Source organism: Fundulus heteroclitus, chromosome 19 (assembly GCF_011125445.2).
Source record: "Fundulus heteroclitus isolate FHET01 chromosome 19, MU-UCD_Fhet_4.1, whole genome shotgun sequence".
NCBI lineage: Eukaryota > Metazoa > Chordata > Actinopteri > Cyprinodontiformes > Fundulidae > Fundulus > Fundulus heteroclitus.
In genome coordinates this window covers 10,566,532-10,587,728 of record NC_046379.1, presented here as the reverse complement: position 1 = coordinate 10,587,728, position 21,197 = coordinate 10,566,532, and the positions used below count along the sequence as shown (strand labels likewise).

Here is a 21,197-nt window from a genome sequence, read left to right as displayed (position 1 = left end):
TACCTAGAACCAGAACTAAACACGGAGAAGCAGCATTTAGTTCCTATGCTCCAATTATCTGGAACAAACTTCCAGAAAACTGTAAAAGTGCGGAAAGCCTGAGTTCTTTTAAATCAAGATTAAAAACACATTTGTTTAAAATTGCCTTCAACTGTCCTAGTTAACTGAATCACCACTTTTTTGTTCTATTTTCTTTCTATATTTTATTCCTACTTGCTCTTATTCTGTTTTATTTTGCTATATTTTAATCATGTAAAGCACTTTGCATTGTCTTTGTACTGAATTGTGCTATATAAATAAATTTGCCTTGCCTTGCCTTGCCATAATGAGAAAAAGGTTTTGGATTGTCAATTAATAAACTATTGTTTTGTAACAAAAAGAACAAAGTCTGTTCTTGTATCCAATGTTTGAGCATAAGCTGCTCTTCACAATAAAAAAATCTCAATAAAAATCTTTTAAGTAACCAAAAAACTACTACAAACATTGTGGTTTCCCTAGGCAGAAACATGCAACTGCTGGCTCCCTGTTCGTGTTATTGGCACAGGAAGTGTCTACTACATAGAATTCAGACTAGAAAGTATGCACAGGTGGTTTATTTGCAGGTTTAGTTTTTTTCTGGTCACCAATAAACAGAGGGGTCCAACCTGTTATAAGTACAAAACCTTTGACTGATAGCAGGAAAGTCACCCTGTTACTACGTGATACGTAGAGGAGCAAGGGATAGTTATAAAGTCACATGGCCTCACTAATATAGGTTGATTTATCTTTATTTCTGCATTTTCCTTGTACACCACAATCAATAAGCAGGTGGATGTAGATGAATGGGAGTGTGGACTAATTATATATGTATTCACAGTCTCCCATACTGGTAGGATTAAAAAAATGTTTTACCCTAAAAACTTTTTTAACCATTAATACCATAAATTAGAAGACTTGAGCATGCTGTGCTTTGCTTTAACCCCAGTTAGCATTGCAGGAACAGGATGGGAACCCCGCTCGATGCATGAATTGTTAATATCACTCTGCATGACACATAATCTCAGGGGTAGAATTACACTCTGGATGTAAGGAGTCAAGGTTTTTTTTCCTCTTGCAAGGCACATGAAATGGTTTTAAAGAGAAGTATGACACATTAACTTGGACATAAGGCTGTAATGTCAACACTCTCCTTTGAGGACCTTAGCTTGAAAGATGAAGGCTGTCTTTCACCAACTATGTCACGAGCCACCGACACTGACTCTGAACAAGACTTGGAGTCCGATGGTGAGTTTCAGAAATGTGTATCTGTTTTTTTTTTTTGCTCTTTTTTTTAAAGATTTTATGGCTATAAAGTAATACACTTACTGGTTATTGTATATATAGGGGTTTGCCTTTAGGGTCCATCTCAGTGCATTAGAACATCAATAAACAATTGACTACTGTAAATACAAAAAATGAAATTACTGCAGAATTACAAATAAGGTGATTCATTTCAGGTGTTTATTTCTGTTAATTTTGATTAATAAAGTAGTGAAGAGCTGAGACAAAAAATTGTTTTCATACAGAAATGTTATTTGGCGTACATGATAATGGAGAAAACTGCTGTGCTGGCATGACATTTATCTAGCAGACAGTCACCAACAACCTCCACAAATAGTCATTTCTAAGGAAGCTGTCTGTTCGCATTGTGTCGTATCCAAGAATTGTAATGGAAAGTCGAGTGGAAGGAAAAAGTGTGGTAGAAAAACAAACAACGGAGTTTCACAGAGATTCAAAAGGCATGGACTGTGGGTGGCATTGGCGTCTGGGACACTCCTAAACGGCAGAAAAGACCAGACCCAACAATGTAGACAGGCTGAAATTTGCTAATAAGGCTTCCTGAGCTTTTTTTAATCCTTCAGCACAGCTATTCATTGTCATGTAAAAACAGCCCCAACCAAAAATTAAATGGACTAAAACATATGGACATGCTACTTTTAAAATAACAATCTTTAATGATGTAATATTCTTGCTTTTTAAAAAACAGATTTTCATTGGCTGTAAGCTATACTAAATATTAACTGAATTACAAATACATTGTGACTTTCTCATTTTGAACTGAGCGACTGTAGTAAATGACGCATTAACATGGCGTTTTATTTTAAGTTGCGCTTAAATGTGTCAAAGTAAAAACATCTGCATCGTTTCAAAGGTGCTTCTGACTGAGTGACTGTTTTTGTCATTTTGAAAAGAAAACCTCCTCATTCTACCGGGGGTCTTTCTGGTACTGAAATGTTCTGATTGCTTTAAACTCAGAGAAGAAGACAATCAGCAAGGAGATGTCTGTCGTTGAGGTGTACACGGAGGCCTGCAAACTGGTGGGCGTGGTTCCGGTTTCCTACTTCATTCGAAACCTCGGCGCCACAACAATGACACTCACCCACCACGGGCTCGGACCTTTAGGCTGCAAAGCGCTCGCTATCGCTTTGGTGGTGAGTTCAAAATGCACTTTCTGTCACAAACTGTTTCAAAAGATGCATCTGATGAGCTGCATTTATTCTAGTCTGATGAGCACGTAAGGACTCTTGAGCTCGCCTACAATCGCATTCAAGCTGAAGGGGTCAAATGTCTGGTGGAGCTGCTGAGGGCTAATTTTACCATCCAGCATCTGGTACGTAAAGACTGAAAGCTATAGCCACCAGAAGGCGCATTCAGCACAAAGAAACACCAAGTTGTTATTTGTTTCAGGATTTATCAAACAATCATATACAATCTGAAGGAGCTGAGCATGTTGCTAAAATGCTGCTGGACAGCATTTCTCTGAAGTCTCTAAAACTTTCAGGTAATGTCTAAACCTGCATTCAGATGCAGCTTTTTTAGTGTGTTTTTGATTAGATTTTTTGATGCTGATGTTTTTTTTTTTTTTTTTTTTCAAAGCAACCACCTAACACTAATAAACCTTAAATGCAATGAACATTACATTAATTTACTATCTATTTGCAGGAAATAAATTCACAGATGACGATGCTAGACATTTCACAGAAGCACTGTCAGTAAGTCACCGATTAAACGGATGGAATTACATTTTGGTCGTTAATTAAAATGATCGCATTTCTTTCCCATTTGCTTTTAGACCAACTCCAGGATAAAGGATCTGGACCTGAGTCACAATGAGTTTTGTGGGAGAGGAGGAGAATATTTGGGACAACTACTTGGTATGGTAAAGTAAATGTGTCCGTATCATAGTGGCTGGAGAGGTGCAGAAAACACTTGGAAAGACATCCTCCTAACGTCAACAGCAAACAACGAAGGCTTGGAGGTTCTGGACCTGAGCTGGAACCGTCTCAGGATGAAAGGGGCCGTGGCTTTTTCTGCTGGGCTTAAGGTTTGACCAAATAACAAAACAGCATTTCCTGTCTGCTTGAGCCACTGGAAACGATCTTATTAAATGATTTATCCTTAGGTGAATTCCATGTTGAAACATCTCAACTTATCGTGGAACGGTTTTGGAAACGAGGGCGCCTTAGCCATGGGCGAGGCCCTGAAATTCAACAACACCCTGCTGCATCTAAACCTCAGCCACAACTGCCTCACCAACGAAGGCGTCAGCATGCTCTGCAGAGGGCTGGAATACAACGAAACGCTACGCGTCCTCCTGGTGGGTTAACGGAGTGAGCGGCGTTCGCTCAGACTGGATTCGGTGTACGCCGTCGGATGATGTTTCGATTCCTTCACCCCTGCAGCTGGCGTATAACTCTGTAACAGTAGAGGGAGCTCTGGCCCTGGTCAACGTGGTGAAGAACACGCCGAAAACGGCTCTGGAGCAGATCAACATATGTGTGAGCGATTCTGGCTCTATCATTTTTAAAACTCTTATAAGTTTCCCATTCATAGCCACTGTGGGGTTTTTTTCCCCACAGTTGTCAAGTTGCAGAGACAAACTTTTATGTGCTTATGTGGGAGACCAACATGTTAACCTGGGTCTTTTTAACATGAACATGCTTGGCTATAAACCATTCTGCTGTAACTCTGGCTGTGTGTTGACCTCAAGCCTCCAATGGATTTTCTTTCAGCATTGCTTCACATTTAACTCTATCCATTACTGTGAACAGCTTCGCTGCCCCTGCTAGAAAAAAATAGAATCCCCTCAGCATGATGCTGCCACTACCTTATTTCATCAATGCTCTCTAGCAAACCTCTGAGGAATTTGCAGAACAATTATATATATATATATATATATATATATATATATATATATATATATATATATATATATATATATATATTGTCAGGACTCAGACAGCAGGGCTGTGCAGCTCCCGGCCAGTCCTGCTATTTTCCCTTCACAGGTGTTCGTGGTTGACTGGTGGGCGGAGACGCACACCTGCGACTCATCCAGCAGCACTCGACTGACTACAAGAACAGCGTTCGAACAGCGAGAGGACGCCAGAGTGTTTTCGTTGCGGTATGCTTCAGCAGCCACGACCTCTCGCCAGTTCTTCCCTCGATGCTAAAGCTTTGTCTCTGTGTTTCCCTAAAGGTTACCTTCTCGAGCTCCAAGATCCCCTTCGTGACTCATCTGTTCCCTCGACCTCCTCCCGAGTCGAGCCCGGATCCAAGGCTCACTCCTACGACCTCCGGTTCCCCTCGCTGTTCAGGATCCCGGTGCCACGGTGCTGCTCGGACCTCCTCGCCCCGCTCAACGGCAACCCGAACACCTGCCATCAACATCAAGCTGAGTCCTTACACACACAACCCTCCCGGCCGCGTACTCTCGCACCTTGTGGTAAGCTTACGCTCTGTAGTTATCTCTGTTAGCCTACGCTAGCACTAACCACTTACCTTACTCCTAGAACGATCCGGTTCCCCGTTCCCGAGCCTGCCCGAGCCGTCACCTCGTTCCCCAGACCGTCCCACTGTCTCTGAGTTATCCTCCCGTCCGCAGACTGGTTCTGCTGTCTGAACCTCTCGAGTGAATAAAATTCTTAACTTATACCTGTGTAACCGAGTGTGATTCTGCATGTGGGCCCGACACCTTAAACCTAACATGACAGAAGAACACTCTGGCCACCAGTTCGACCCAGCAGACACACTCGGTGGGACCGTAGCGGCCCAGCAGGATCAAATTAGGGGGCTGGAATCCACCGTTCTGGGCCTGCAAGGCCAGTTGCAGAGTTTAGCCGGCCAGATTAGCCAGCTTACCGCTATGCTAAGCGCTAACCAGCAGCCTCCTGTTCCGGCTTCGCCCGGCCCCGCCCCTGAGCCTGTCGTCCCTCCTGCAACGTCATCACCCGGTACAGAAACCTCCTCCCCTTCTCCGGAGAAATTCTCCGGAGACAGCGGAGATTGTGGAGGATTTTTGTTTCAATGCACTTTAGTTTTTAACCGATCCCCGCGTTTATTTGCCCAAGACGAGGCTAAGATCACTTTTATTTTACGGTTACTTACGGGTCGCGCTCTTAGATGGGCTGAGGCACGTTTCCCTGACTGCCAACAGTTTGGTGTTACTTTTGATGAGTTTTTGGCTGAGTTTAAGATGATCTTCGCCGCAGAGGCAGACCAGGTTCAGGACTCCAGGCGACTGTTGGCTCTCCGACAGCGGGGTAGACGTTTGGCTGACTTTGCCATCGAGTTCCGCACACTGGCCGCCGCGGCTGGCTGGGAGCAGCGCGCGTTGAAGACTGTGTTCTTCCAGGCATTAGACGAGTCCCTTAAGGACGAATTAAGCCGCCAAGAGGAACCAGCTACGCTCAATGAGTTTATCTCACTAGCTATCCGCCTAGACAATCGTCTCCGTTCCCGCTCAAAGAATCGCCCTCTCGGACCGCTCGCTCCTCGGCCACAGTACCACGAGCGAGACCCCCCTAGACCCGCTGATCCTCCGCTGCCGCCACCCGAACCCATGCAGTTGGGCCGGGTTCGGCTCACCCCTGAGGAAAGAGAGCAGCGCATGAGTTCAAGGCTGTGCTTGTATTGTGCCTCCGCTGCTCATTATGTTAGGAACTGCCCTGAACGGCCAAAAGATCAGGTCCGTCGGTAATAACGGAGGTACCGACGGACCAACCTAAGTTAACTTGTTCGTCTCCTCCGCGGCTTTGCCTAAGAGCAACCATTGTTTCTCCTCGAGCTACCCTTTCGTTATCCGCCCTAGTTGATTCAGGGTGTGATTTTAATTTGATTGACAGCTCTTTCGCCCGACGGGCGGGGCTGAAGATTTTTCCTCTCGATTCGCCACTTCATGTTTCGGCCTTAGATGGAGGAGATCTCCCGAGTATTTCCTACAGAACCCAGCCGTTTGAGTTAGTTATTTCTGGTAATCACAGAGAACGGCTTTCCTTTTTTGTTTTTCCCGTAAAACACGCCCCGTTGGTTCTCGGCGTCCCCTGGCTGCAACAGCACAATCCCCACATTAACTGGGTGGACCACCGGGTGGAGTCCTGGTCGTCTAACTGCCATGCAGTCTGTTTACAGTCTGCGGTCCCTTCTTGTCAGGCCCCGCCGCAGCCGCCCCTTCAGGCAGATCCTGAGTCCCTAAGATCGGTGCCTGAGTGCTATCACGACCTCAGGCAGGTTTTCAGTAAATCACAAGCCTGCTCCTTGCCCCCGCATAGGCCCTACGATTGCGCTATAGATCTCCTGCCGGGTGCCCCGCTGCCGGCCAGCCGTCTCTATAATATTTCTCAGGCGGAGCGTCAGGCTCTAGAAAAGTATATTAAGGAGTCCCTGGCTGCCGGGCTTATCCAGACCTCTTCCTCGCCGTTAGGGGCAGGATTCTTTTTTGTTTCTAAGAAGGACGGTTCTCTACGTCCCTGTATTGATTATCGAGGTCTTAATGCCATTACGGTGAAGAATAGGTATCCCCTTCCCCTTCTCTCCTCGGCCCTTGAACCGGTTCAGTCAGCTACAGTCTTTTCCAAATTAGATCTACGTAACGCTTACCACTTGGTGCGGGTCCGCCGGGGGGACGAGTGGAAGACAGCCTTCAAGACTCCTTTGGGTCATTTTGAGTATCGAGTCATGCCTTTCGGCCTATGCAACGCCCCTGCCGTCTTCCAAGCCCTAGTGAATGACGTCCTCCGAGATTTCCTAAATGTGTTTGTGTTCGTCTATCTAGACGACATCCTTATTTATTCTCGTAACCTCTCTGAGCATCAACAACATGTGCGCCTAGTCCTCCAACGCCTGCTTGAGAACAAGTTATTTGTTAAGGCTGAAAAGTGTGAATTTCACAAGTCCTCAGTAACCTTCCTTGGTTTAATTCTAGAAGGAGGACGAGTTCGTTCGGACCCCGAAAAGATCAAGGCAGTCCTCGAATGGCCAGTCCCCGAAACCAGGAAGCAGCTCCAACGTTTCCTGGGGTTCGCCAACTTTTACAGGCGCTTCATCCGGGGTTATAGCCAGATCGCCGCTCCCCTTCACTCCCTCACCTCAGTCAAAGTACCCTACATATGGAATCCCCAAGCTGACTCAGCGTTCGCCGATCTCAAGAAGAGATTCTCTCAGGCCCCCGTCCTTGTTCACCCCGATCCGAAGAAGCAGTTCATCGTTGAGATTGACGCCTCCGATACGGGAGTCGGAGCAGTGCTTTCCCAGAATTCAGACCCAGACCATAAGCTACATCCCTGTGCCTTTTTCTCCCGACGCCTAACCCCAGCAGAACGAAACTACGACGTCGGGGACAGAGAGCTGCTCGCCATCAAGCTCGCCCTGGAGGAGTGGCGCCACTGGCTTGAGGGGTCCGAGCAGCCCGTTCACGTCTGGACCGACCATAAGAACCTGGCCTACATTCAAACAGCGAGGAGGCTAAACCCCAGGCAGGCCCGCTGGTCCCTCTTCTTTTCTCGGTTTAACTTGTCCATCTCATACCGCCCCGGTTCCAAGAACCTGAAACCAGACGCCCTGTCTCGCCTTCACTCTCCCCCCGACTCGGAGGAGGAACCAGCCACTATCATCCCTCCATCCTGTGTTTTTGGTGCCCTCCAGTGGGAGATCCAGGATTTGATTACTCAGGCTCTGCGGACTGAACCTGACCCCGGAACCGGACCTCCTGGCCGATTGTTTGTTCCCACTTCCGTCCGTCCCCGAGTCCTACAGTGGGCCCATTCTGAGAAGTTCTCCGCGCACCCTGGCATCCACCGTACCCACACGTTCATCTCCCGTCATTTTTGGTGGCCCTCCTTATCCCGTGACGTCAAGACCTTTGTCCTCTCTTGCCCCGTATGTGCACAGAACAAGCCATCTAACCGACCGCCTGCGGGTCTCCTACAGCCCTTACCCATACCTGAGCGCCCCTGGTCCCACATAGCCCTGGACTTTGTCACCGGTCTTCCCCCGTCCCAAGGAATGACAACCATTCTCACTATAATCGACCGTTTTTCTAAAGCCTGTCACCTAATCCCACTCCGAAAGCTTCCCTCAGCACTTCAAACGGCCCAGCTCCTGGTCAGACACGTTCTCCGCCTCCACGGAATTCCGCAGGAGGTTCTGTCTGACCGTGGTCCACAGTTTGTTTCTCGTGTGTGGAGGGAGTTTGCCGTGGCCCTGGGTGCCCGGTATACTTTAACCTCCGGTTATCACCCACAGACCAACGGTCAGACAGAACGTCTGAACCAGGAGCTGGAAACCGCCCTCCGTTGTCTCACTTCTCAGAACCCAACTGACTGGAGTAAGTTCCTCCCTTGGGTCGAATATGCGCACAATAGCCATGTTTCCTCAGCCACTGGTTTATCCCCCTTTGAAGTGTCTTTAGGTTATCAGCCTCCTCTACTCCCAGAAGACAACTCACGTATCACAGTCCCCTCAGTAAAGGACCATATCGCCCGTTGTAAGCAGTATTGGAACCAGACCATCCAAGCCCTCAAGAACACTGCCGAGACCAATCGCCGATTCGCTGACCGGAGGCGCGTCCCTGCCCCCAGTTACCATCCCGGTCAGCGAGTCTGGCTTTCCACCCGAGACCTCCCCTCCCGAGCAGCCTCCAAGAAGCTGTCCCCACGTTTCACCGGCCCTTACGAGATCATCTCCATTGTCAGCCCCACAACTGTCCGTCTCCGTCTCCCATCTCACTCCCGAGTTCATCCAACGTTCCACGTCTCTCAAATCAAGCCCGTCGTCTCCAGCTCCTTGTGCCCTCCGGCTGAACCCCCTCCACCCGCCCAGGACCATCATGGGCGCCGCATCCAGCGGATCGTGACCTCCCGTCGGCGTGGTAAGGGGTTTCAATACCTCGTGGACTGGGTTGGCCGCGGTCCCGAGGATCGGACATGGCTCGCCGGCTCCTCCATCCCGGATCAGTCTCTTATCGACTCCTTCCGTTCCTCCCGTCCCTCCTCGTCATCCTCGGAATCGCCAGGTGGCGATCCTTGAGGGGGGGGTGGTGTCAGGACTCAGACAGCAGGGCTGTGCAGCTCCCGGCCAGTCCTGCTATTTTCCCTTCACAGGTGTTCGTGGTTGACTGGTGGGCGGAGACGCACACCTGCGACTCATCCAGCAGCACTCGACTGACTACAAGAACAGCGTTCGAACAGCGAGAGGACGCCAGAGTGTTTTCGTTGCGGTATGCTTCAGCAGCCACGACCTCTCGCCAGTTCTTCCCTCGATGCTAAAGCTTTGTCTCTGTGTTTCCCTAAAGGTTACCTTCTCGAGCTCCAAGATCCCCTTCGTGACTCATCTGTTCCCTCGACCTCCTCCCGAGTCGAGCCCGGATCCAAGGCTCACTCCTACGACCTCCGGTTCCCCTCGCTGTTCAGGATCCCGGTGCCACGGTGCTGCTCGGACCTCCTCGCCCCGCTCAACGGCAACCCGAACACCTGCCATCAACATCAAGCTGAGTCCTTACACACACAACCCTCCCGGCCGCGTACTCTCGCACCTTGTGGTAAGCTTACGCTCTGTAGTTATCTCTGTTAGCCTACGCTAGCACTAACCACTTACCTTACTCCTAGAACGATCCGGTTCCCCGTTCCCGAGCCTGCCCGAGCCGTCACCTCGTTCCCCAGACCGTCCCACTGTCTCTGAGTTATCCTCCCGTCCGCAGACTGGTTCTGCTGTCTGAACCTCTCGAGTGAATAAAATTCTTAACTTATACCTGTGTAACCGAGTGTGATTCTGCATGTGGGCCCGACACCTTAAACCTAACATGACAGAAGAACACTCTGGCCACCAGTTCGACCCAGCAGACACACTCGGTGGGACCGTAGCGGCCCAGCAGGATCAAATTAGGGGGCTGGAATCCACCGTTCTGGGCCTGCAAGGCCAGTTGCAGAGTTTAGCCGGCCAGATTAGCCAGCTTACCGCTATGCTAAGCGCTAACCAGCAGCCTCCTGTTCCGGCTTCGCCCGGCCCCGCCCCTGAGCCTGTCGTCCCTCCTGCAACGTCATCACCCGGTACAGAAACCTCCTCCCCTTCTCCGGAGAAATTCTCCGGAGACAGCGGAGATTGTGGAGGATTTTTGTTTCAATGCACTTTAGTTTTTAACCGATCCCCGCGTTTATTTGCCCAAGACGAGGCTAAGATCACTTTTATTTTACGGTTACTTACGGGTCGCGCTCTTAGATGGGCTGAGGCACGTTTCCCTGACTGCCAACAGTTTGGTGTTACTTTTGATGAGTTTTTGGCTGAGTTTAAGATGATCTTCGCCGCAGAGGCAGACCAGGTTCAGGACTCCAGGCGACTGTTGGCTCTCCGACAGCGGGGTAGACGTTTGGCTGACTTTGCCATCGAGTTCCGCACACTGGCCGCCGCGGCTGGCTGGGAGCAGCGCGCGTTGAAGACTGTGTTCTTCCAGGCATTAGACGAGTCCCTTAAGGACGAATTAAGCCGCCAAGAGGAACCAGCTACGCTCAATGAGTTTATCTCACTAGCTATCCGCCTAGACAATCGTCTCCGTTCCCGCTCAAAGAATCGCCCTCTCGGACCGCTCGCTCCTCGGCCACAGTACCACGAGCGAGACCCCCCTAGACCCGCTGATCCTCCGCTGCCGCCACCCGAACCCATGCAGTTGGGCCGGGTTCGGCTCACCCCTGAGGAAAGAGAGCAGCGCATGAGTTCAAGGCTGTGCTTGTATTGTGCCTCCGCTGCTCATTATGTTAGGAACTGCCCTGAACGGCCAAAAGATCAGGTCCGTCGGTAATAACGGAGGTACCGACGGACCAACCTAAGTTAACTTGTTCGTCTCCTCCGCGGCTTTGCCTAAGAGCAACCATTGTTTCTCCTCGAGCTACCCTTTCGTTATCCGCCCTAGTTGATTCAGGGTGTGATTTTAATTTGATTGACAGCTCTTTCGCCCGACGGGCGGGGCTGAAGATTTTTCCTCTCGATTCGCCACTTCATGTTTCGGCCTTAGATGGAGGAGATCTCCCGAGTATTTCCTACAGAACCCAGCCGTTTGAGTTAGTTATTTCTGGTAATCACAGAGAACGGCTTTCCTTTTTTGTTTTTTCCCGTAAAACACGCCCCGTTGGTTCTCGGCGTCCCCTGGCTGCAACAGCACAATCCCCACATTAACTGGGTGGACCACCGGGTGGAGTCCTGGTCGTCTAACTGCCATGCAGTCTGTTTACAGTCTGCGGTCCCTTCTTGTCAGGCCCCGCCGCAGCCGCCCCTTCAGGCAGATCCTGAGTCCCTAAGATCGGTGCCTGAGTGCTATCACGACCTCAGGCAGGTTTTCAGTAAATCACAAGCCTGCTCCTTGCCCCCGCATAGGCCCTACGATTGCGCTATAGATCTCCTGCCGGGTGCCCCGCTGCCGGCCAGCCGTCTCTATAATATTTCTCAGGCGGAGCGTCAGGCTCTAGAAAAGTATATTAAGGAGTCCCTGGCTGCCGGGCTTATCCAGACCTCTTCCTCGCCGTTAGGGGCAGGATTCTTTTTTGTTTCTAAGAAGGACGGTTCTCTACGTCCCTGTATTGATTATCGAGGTCTTAATGCCATTACGGTGAAGAATAGGTATCCCCTTCCCCTTCTCTCCTCGGCCCTTGAACCGGTTCAGTCAGCTACAGTCTTTTCCAAATTAGATCTACGTAACGCTTACCACTTGGTGCGGGTCCGCCGGGGGGACGAGTGGAAGACAGCCTTCAAGACTCCTTTGGGTCATTTTGAGTATCGAGTCATGCCTTTCGGCCTATGCAACGCCCCTGCCGTCTTCCAAGCCCTAGTGAATGACGTCCTCCGAGATTTCCTAAATGTGTTTGTGTTCGTCTATCTAGACGACATCCTTATTTATTCTCGTAACCTCTCTGAGCATCAACAACATGTGCGCCTAGTCCTCCAACGCCTGCTTGAGAACAAGTTATTTGTTAAGGCTGAAAAGTGTGAATTTCACAAGTCCTCAGTAACCTTCCTTGGTTTAATTCTAGAAGGAGGACGAGTTCGTTCGGACCCCGAAAAGATCAAGGCAGTCCTCGAATGGCCAGTCCCCGAAACCAGGAAGCAGCTCCAACGTTTCCTGGGGTTCGCCAACTTTTACAGGCGCTTCATCCGGGGTTATAGCCAGATCGCCGCTCCCCTTCACTCCCTCACCTCAGTCAAAGTACCCTACATATGGAATCCCCAAGCTGACTCAGCGTTCGCCGATCTCAAGAAGAGATTCTCTCAGGCCCCCGTCCTTGTTCACCCCGATCCGAAGAAGCAGTTCATCGTTGAGATTGACGCCTCCGATACGGGAGTCGGAGCAGTGCTTTCCCAGAATTCAGACCCAGACCATAAGCTACATCCCTGTGCCTTTTTCTCCCGACGCCTAACCCCAGCAGAACGAAACTACGACGTCGGGGACAGAGAGCTGCTCGCCATCAAGCTCGCCCTGGAGGAGTGGCGCCACTGGCTTGAGGGGTCCGAGCAGCCCGTTCACGTCTGGACCGACCATAAGAACCTGGCCTACATTCAAACAGCGAGGAGGCTAAACCCCAGGCAGGCCCGCTGGTCCCTCTTCTTTTCTCGGTTTAACTTGTCCATCTCATACCGCCCCGGTTCCAAGAACCTGAAACCAGACGCCCTGTCTCGCCTTCACTCTCCCCCCGACTCGGAGGAGGAACCAGCCACTATCATCCCTCCATCCTGTGTTTTTGGTGCCCTCCAGTGGGAGATCCAGGATTTGATTACTCAGGCTCTGCGGACTGAACCTGACCCCGGAACCGGACCTCCTGGCCGATTGTTTGTTCCCACTTCCGTCCGTCCCCGAGTCCTACAGTGGGCCCATTCTGAGAAGTTCTCCGCGCACCCTGGCATCCACCGTACCCACACGTTCATCTCCCGTCATTTTTGGTGGCCCTCCTTATCCCGTGACGTCAAGACCTTTGTCCTCTCTTGCCCCGTATGTGCACAGAACAAGCCATCTAACCGACCGCCTGCGGGTCTCCTACAGCCCTTACCCATACCTGAGCGCCCCTGGTCCCACATAGCCCTGGACTTTGTCACCGGTCTTCCCCCGTCCCAAGGAATGACAACCATTCTCACTATAATCGACCGTTTTTCTAAAGCCTGTCACCTAATCCCACTCCGAAAGCTTCCCTCAGCACTTCAAACGGCCCAGCTCCTGGTCAGACACGTTCTCCGCCTCCACGGAATTCCGCAGGAGGTTCTGTCTGACCGTGGTCCACAGTTTGTTTCTCGTGTGTGGAGGGAGTTTGCCGTGGCCCTGGGTGCCCGGTATACTTTAACCTCCGGTTATCACCCACAGACCAACGGTCAGACAGAACGTCTGAACCAGGAGCTGGAAACCGCCCTCCGTTGTCTCACTTCTCAGAACCCAACTGACTGGAGTAAGTTCCTCCCTTGGGTCGAATATGCGCACAATAGCCATGTTTCCTCAGCCACTGGTTTATCCCCCTTTGAAGTGTCTTTAGGTTATCAGCCTCCTCTACTCCCAGAAGACAACTCACGTATCACAGTCCCCTCAGTAAAGGACCATATCGCCCGTTGTAAGCAGTATTGGAACCAGACCATCCAAGCCCTCAAGAACACTGCCGAGACCAATCGCCGATTCGCTGACCGGAGGCGCGTCCCTGCCCCCAGTTACCATCCCGGTCAGCGAGTCTGGCTTTCCACCCGAGACCTCCCCTCCCGAGCAGCCTCCAAGAAGCTGTCCCCACGTTTCACCGGCCCTTACGAGATCATCTCCATTGTCAGCCCCACAACTGTCCGTCTCCGTCTCCCATCTCACTCCCGAGTTCATCCAACGTTCCACGTCTCTCAAATCAAGCCCGTCGTCTCCAGCTCCTTGTGCCCTCCGGCTGAACCCCCTCCACCCGCCCAGGACCATCATGGGCGCCGCATCCAGCGGATCGTGACCTCCCGTCGGCGTGGTAAGGGGTTTCAATACCTCGTGGACTGGGTTGGCCGCGGTCCCGAGGATCGGACATGGCTCGCCGGCTCCTCCATCCCGGATCAGTCTCTTATCGACTCCTTCCGTTCCTCCCGTCCCTCCTCGTCATCCTCGGAATCGCCAGGTGGCGATCCTTGAGGGGGGGGTGGTGTCAGGACTCAGACAGCAGGGCTGTGCAGCTCCCGGCCAGTCCTGCTATTTTCCCTTCACAGGTGTTCGTGGTTGACTGGTGGGCGGAGACGCACACCTGCGACTCATCCAGCAGCACTCGACTGACTACAAGAACAGCGTTCGAACAGCGAGAGGACGCCAGAGTGTTTTCGTTGCGGTATGCTTCAGCAGCCACGACCTCTCGCCAGTTCTTCCCTCGATGCTAAAGCTTTGTCTCTGTGTTTCCCTAAAGGTTACCTTCTCGAGCTCCAAGATCCCCTTCGTGACTCATCTGTTCCCTCGACCTCCTCCCGAGTCGAGCCCGGATCCAAGGCTCACTCCTACGACCTCCGGTTCCCCTCGCTGTTCAGGATCCCGGTGCCACGGTGCTGCTCGGACCTCCTCGCCCCGCTCAACGGCAACCCGAACACCTGCCATCAACATCAAGCTGAGTCCTTACACACACAACCCTCCCGGCCGCGTACTCTCGCACCTTGTGGTAAGCTTACGCTCTGTAGTTATCTCTGTTAGCCTACGCTAGCACTAACCACTTACCTTACTCCTAGAACGATCCGGTTCCCCGTTCCCGAGCCTGCCCGAGCCGTCACCTCGTTCCCCAGACCGTCCCACTGTCTCTGAGTTATCCTCCCGTCCGCAGACTGGTTCTGCTGTCTGAACCTCTCGAGTGAATAAAATTCTTAACTTATACCTGTGTAACCGAGTGTGATTCTGCATGTGGGCCCGACACCTTAAACCTAACATGACATATATATATATATATATATATATATATATATATATATATATATATATATATATATATATATATATATATATATTGAGATTAAATCACACATAGATGGACTTGATTTAGTTATTAAGGGACATCTGAAGCTTTACACTAGAGGTTAATTAGGAGTATCTGAAAAAAAGTGGACACCTTGGTTTTTAGATTTTTACGTGTAAGTTTTCTTCCTCCTCAAAATTTTGCACTATTTTGTATACTTCTATCATTTGAAATACCCATAAAAAACATTTAAGTTTGTGGTTGTGACATGTTTGCAGGGGCCACTTTAAACGCAGTAATGTTTGCTATCACAGTGGAGGTTTGTGTTGAAATAAAAGAAGAAGACTTTTTTTTTTCTTTTTTTAAATCGCACACAAAACAGTTTTGTCCATTTTGTCTTTAAACTGAGCAGAATGTTCTGGTGAACGAGAGCTTTGTGAATCTTTTGGAGCTGACGTGTCAGGAGCATCCCGGTCTGGAGGTGCAGTATGGAGGGGTCGGAGGTTTCATCGCTCACAAACCACCCAAACGGGTCGATCCGATGAAAGTCATTCAGGTTGGCTCAGGCTTCTGTTTTAAAGAAGAGAATCTACAAACTTTCCTTTGTATTAGTAAAAAAACAACAACAACTATGATACATTAATGGAAAATGTAGGAAAGTAATCATAAAGGTTATACATATTTATGTATTTTGATGTTAAAATATTTAAAACCCTTTCTCCTGACATTCCTAAAGGATTATCTTGATAAACGCAAGCTGCGTCTGTGGGATTTCTTTCGGAATATCGACAAAGACGGCACCATGCGGGTCTCTGTCACTGACTTCAGGAAGGCGGTTCAGGTTTTCTAACCCATTAATAAATTTTGTTATACTTAATTTTTTATTTTTTGCTCATACCAGACAGACAATCTTAAAATGTTTTTTAAAACTGTTCTATAAAACAGTTTGACCAGCAATTTTCCTGGCTTTCTAGGAGCATTTCATCCAGTTTGTGTTTGTTTTTCTGATCTAATCCAATTTAAGGGTAAACAAACCCTAATTTATCTGAACATGGATAGACGTTCAGAAAGCCTGGAGAATGGTTACAGAGAACTCTGTCTCCTTCGAAGTAATGCTTTAGATGAGGAAAAATTCACCTGATATGTCATGAAAGATTTTGTGTGTGTGTGAAACTGCCAGCAATCGAGCATCCCTTTGAATCGATACCAGATCGAGGAGCTGATTCACAGACTTGATCGGGACAGGACCGGAATAGTAGATTACAGGTGAGCCACCCTGATGAAGCTCACTGACCGTGTACTTGACTCTATCGGAGCGTGTTGATTCAAGATTATTGTTTCATGTACAACAATATTGTGTAGATACTACATGATATGAAAAATCTGCACTTTATGTTATTGTTTGGCTCAAGTGCGAGGCACCGGAATTGACAAAGACGCCTGGATAGGTGTTGAACCTTTTTCAGAAGGAACTGAACAAAAGTCCGGTTGCTTCTGATTTAAGCCTGTTTGCTGTTGTGATGACCCGAATAACTAAGAATTTACACAGGCATGCACTTTACCATGCAAACTCAGTCATCACGCTGTCATGCAAAAGTACTCCCTGCCCTTGATGTTTTTCATGTTTTATCACATTATCACCACAGCATTCAACAAAGATAATATGTGGCACTAAACAGAATTCATAATACTCTATTTAATCCCAAATGCCACCACAGATGTCTACTATACACTGTACTATACATTGTACTATACACTGTACAGTATATTTTATGTTTTAAGTTTACCCTTACTGTATAGTCTCTTTTTTTGTTGTTGTATATTTCTTAACGTGTGTTAATTTGATTGGACCTTCCACTTTGTTGCTGGTACACCAGCATTTCCTCACTGAGGGACAAAAAATATATGATGATTTTTCTATTTAATGTTTATTTTCCACGTTTGATCATGTTGCATTATGTATTTACAGTTAACTGGTGAGCCAACAATGAATTGGTCATATGAAGTATTTCTAACTTGTGGTCACCTCTCATTGTTTGTTAAATAAGTAGCAGTTATGATTAACAAATCTAATTTCAAGATTTTGTTTTCACTATAATCTTTTTCAATATTTTCTATCCAGTGATTTTACAAATCTTTCCTGGGCTCAGAAAATAACAGAGCAAACACTAGTAGAGTAGATCTTTCAATCTGGTGTTTATCTGTATTATGTCTGATAGTTAACACATAAACAATGTATTATAATAGGTAAATCAGGACAAGCCATATATAACTCTCCAAGCATATTGTGTTGATTCAACATTATTATTTTATGTACTTAGAGAAAATACTAATATTGTATAGATACTATATAAAATGAAAAATTTGCACATTAGCATGTTCAATTTAACTTAATTGAAACTGAATGAATCAATTTAAGTTTACTCGCGACAGCAGGTATCCTATTATTAAAAACTGCCTTCATGATGTGATCTTGTTTACTGAGAGACAGATGTGACTTCATGTTCAAGAAGATGTCTAAGAACTAATCGAAGTTAATGCGATGAGATAAATACATCCTTCTGAAATAATCTGTTACCCTGGTCGCACAGAATGTACTGTTGGTTCAAGTGAGTTATGTCCTCGCTGCACACAGGGATATTCTCCACTAACCTTAACGTCAAAATATGTCAAACTAAATAAGTCAGGGGAACAAAATATTTCAGGAGAAATAAATTTCACACAACACAGGAGCCTGGATCCAGATTCAAATTCCAACAACGTCGTTTCCAATGCACTGACTAGATAGCTCACAAAGTAAGGAGACACCTTTAGTATTCTGCAGGTTGCAGGTTTCCTGTTACTTAGAACCCCGCCCCTTCGGTTTTAATTTATCTAATAGTTTCGGAGGGAAGTGATTGGGTAGTGTTGAAGTGAAATGACCACATCACCTTTAAATAACAAACAGGAATTTCTATGGCTTTTTATTGACATCAGCTTTCTTCTTGCCAATCTTTCATGAAAGCAGGTTTGTGGGGTCCACTGCTAATGACTTCCAGGTCAACAGATGCTTTTACCTGAGCTATGGAGCTCTGGAGCTCCTCCAGAGTAACCATGGACATTTTGTCCTCTACCCTGATTGATAAACTCCTCCTTGCCCAGCCTGTCAGAATCAGAACTACTTTAATAATCCCAGAGGGAAATTATTTTCGTTTACACACTCCAGATATATATACAACATGTGTGTATATATATATATATATATATATATATATATATATATATATATATATATATATATATATATACAGATCTAAAATATAGTGAATAATGACAGTGTGCAGAAGAATGACTAAATGTCAATGATTTTGAGTCATAATTACAGAGGGGGGGTGTCTGAATCTCTGAGGGAGACGTTGTAGAGATTGATGACCACAGGCAGGAATGATTTCCTGTGGCGCTCTTTGGTGCATCTGGGTAAGAGAAGTCTTCTGCTGAAGGAGCTCCTCTGCTGGACCAGTGTGTCGTAGAGAGGGTGTGAGACATTTTCCAAGATTACGTCTTCGTACTTTTCGTTTTTGGATTATTGATTGAACGGTGCTTTTGTGAGACGTTGAAAGGCTTTTTCTATAACCTCTTAATTTAAACGTCTTCATGGTGCGGTTTCTTCACTGATGTTCTCCAGTGTGATGACTTCTCAAGTCAAATCATTGGTTACACTGAATTTTTATTTAGGGTATCAGAGTAAAGGGGCAGAAGGCAAATGGCTGCTCGCTTTCAGATTTTGTTTGTAAGGAGAGAAAAAATGTCTTTTTTGTGGTTGTAAAGTGATAAATTAGAATGTTTTTTTTTCTTTACCCTGCAGGGGACTGGCAGACACAAGAAAACAGATGATGAGAGATCACCGCCGTCAGCTGAAGAAAGTGGAGTCCCGTCAGAAGAAAGAGAAGCAGAAGAGCGACCGCATACTGAAGACCTTCCAGACGGCAGTGGAAGCCGTCACGCCCCGCAGCTCCATGATCATTTCCCCAGGAGGGGCCAAAGAAGAGTCAGGCGGCCCCCAGCCCTTTTCTGCTACCCCGCTCAGTTCCTGGCACCACATCGTCATGTCGAACAGCAGCCGCTACTCCGTCACTAACCTGAGCGGCGACCATGTGCACCTGCCCATGCTGGGAGGAACCCCCCCTTACCGTCCCACCAGTTCTCCGGCCATGCGGTCCTACTCTCAGCCCAACCTGCTGGCTGAGTCCTCTCGCTCTCCAACAAGCAAATCCATCTCGGCTCAGGGCATTCGCTCTGATCTGGAGATGGAGCCCAGCAAGCTAAGTCCTACTGCCAACAGCCTGACCAGGTCCAGGCCCGCTCTTAACGAAGAGCAGCCGGAGAGCAAAGCCAAAACCAAGAAAGTGAAGAAACGAAAATTGAAGAAGCACAATAATAAAGACTCGAAGGATCCTATGAAAAGCATCAACTAATGTTGCCGTTATTGAAGAAGAAATATGGCGTCTTCTTTGACTGGTTTCTTTATTGTGCAGTGATAAATCTATCCAAACTAAGCTATACTTCAAAGTAATCTTTAAACAGATCTAGATTCACTACATTGTAATTCAGTATTGGAGTAGAAATCTTTTTTCTAACAAGTGTTCTTAAGTTTTATGTTTCCATGTGTTGATTTACACTGCAAAAACAGAACTAAAAATAAGAAAAATCTTCTTGAAATGAGAGTATTTTTCCTTGATATGAGCAGGTAAATAATATTATCTGCCAATGGAATGAGTATTTTTACCCCTAAAATAAGATAATTAAATATACAGCACTTGAAATAAGATGATGGAGATGAATTGTTCCTATTTTAAGTGCAAAAATCTTATTCCATTGGCAAATAATCTTATTTACATGCTCAAATCAAGGAAAAATGCATTCATTTCGAGAAGATTTTTCTTATTTTTAGTTCTATTTTTGCAGTGTACTTTTGTTGTTTAATTGTCTTTTCTTCCATGGTCTTGGTCTTTTGGGTTTAACTGTATTAGGTGTGTGGCATTTTGGTTTTGATTTTGAATAATTTTTAATGCACTTTATCAATAAACATGCTTATTTATTGAGTGTTGGCTGTTCCCTTATTGCTTTTGCCCCACGTTGTAAGCTATTTATGTCCTCCTCTCTGACACACCCATGCCTGCACGGGGGTACTTTCCTGCAAACATCTTAATGTTTATAATCTGGGTGCTAAAGATGGATTCGTTTTGTGCCACACATGGCATTGTAGGTCAACCTTTTGACTCGTAATTGTTTCCAGCGTTCAGTGGCAGAAATCAAATCAAAAAAAGGGTTTCTGTCATCGTCTTTATTGCTACAAAATTTAATTTTAACCGTTTAGAACCAAAATGCATGAAAAATTACATCAGCTGTGTCCCACGATGCTGCCGCTGCCTTGTGTGCTAAATAAAAAAAAAAAAAAAAAAATCTCTCCTGCTGCTAATCTGGTGTTTTGTAACAAAACCTAAGTTTCTGGAATTAAAATCAAAAGGGTGCATATAAAAGAGCGTTTTCCTTTCATCTAAAGCAAAAGTCTTTATATGCCACAAATGTAGTAGTTAAAGGATTGATTTAGGATTGAGCAGCTCTCTCTCTCTCTCTCCTTGTAATTTTTGGGATGAGGTTGCAGGATCAGGTTTCAGAGTAATGCTGGGTGTTCCTGACCCCCTTCTGTAAACCTGCCCTCCCCTAGGGGGGGGGGGGGGGGGGGGGGGGGGGGGGGGGGGGGGGGGGACTCGTCTTTGTGCTGGAGTTGGAGCCTGGCTCCATCTGGTACTGAGCACTGATGCTAAGATTTAATTTGGGGGGGAAGTAAAGCTCACCTTTTAAAGTCCACAGCAGATAATAGCCGAGCATGGTGGCTATTATATCACTTTAGCTGTGGGATTAGTCTGGTGAACACTGAGCTCCATTGTTGAAATTAATCAGTGCTGAAACAGCCTCTTCAGTCTGTACGCTCAGAACGGC

General features: G+C 47.4%; 1 protein-coding gene across 1 annotated transcript; it reads left to right on the top strand.

Moving 5' to 3' along the window:
* Positions 1-478: 478 nt before the first annotated feature.
* Positions 479-19,912, top strand: LOC105916983 (leucine-rich repeat-containing protein 74A). The gene is made up of 13 exons (XM_021310036.2): positions 479-1,263; positions 2,275-2,450; positions 2,522-2,629; positions 2,707-2,800; positions 2,962-3,011; positions 3,092-3,173; positions 3,258-3,343; positions 3,422-3,616; positions 3,702-3,797; positions 15,628-15,771; positions 15,952-16,056; positions 16,396-16,481; positions 19,060-19,912. The coding sequence occupies exons 1-13, from the start codon at positions 1,155-1,157 to the stop codon at positions 19,667-19,669; spliced, it is 1,941 nt and encodes a 646-aa protein (XP_021165711.2). The 5' UTR covers positions 479-1,154; the 3' UTR covers positions 19,670-19,912.
* Positions 19,913-21,197: the final 1,285 nt, after the last annotated feature.

What these genes read in the sequence shown, in the direction of transcription:
- LOC105916983 (XM_021310036.2), top strand. Translation starts at nt 1,155, where the DNA reads ATGTCAACACTCTCCTTTGAGGACCTTAGCTTGAAAGATGAAGGCTGT. An exon ending in CGCTCGCTATCGCTTTGGTG is followed by an intron (nt 2,451 to 2,521) that starts GTGAGTTCAAAA and finishes CATTTATTCTAG; the next exon opens with TCTGATGAGCACGTAAGGAC. An exon ending in TGGAGCAGATCAACATATGT is followed by an intron (nt 3,798 to 15,627) that starts GTGAGCGATTCT and finishes TAAACTGAGCAG; the next exon opens with AATGTTCTGGTGAACGAGAG.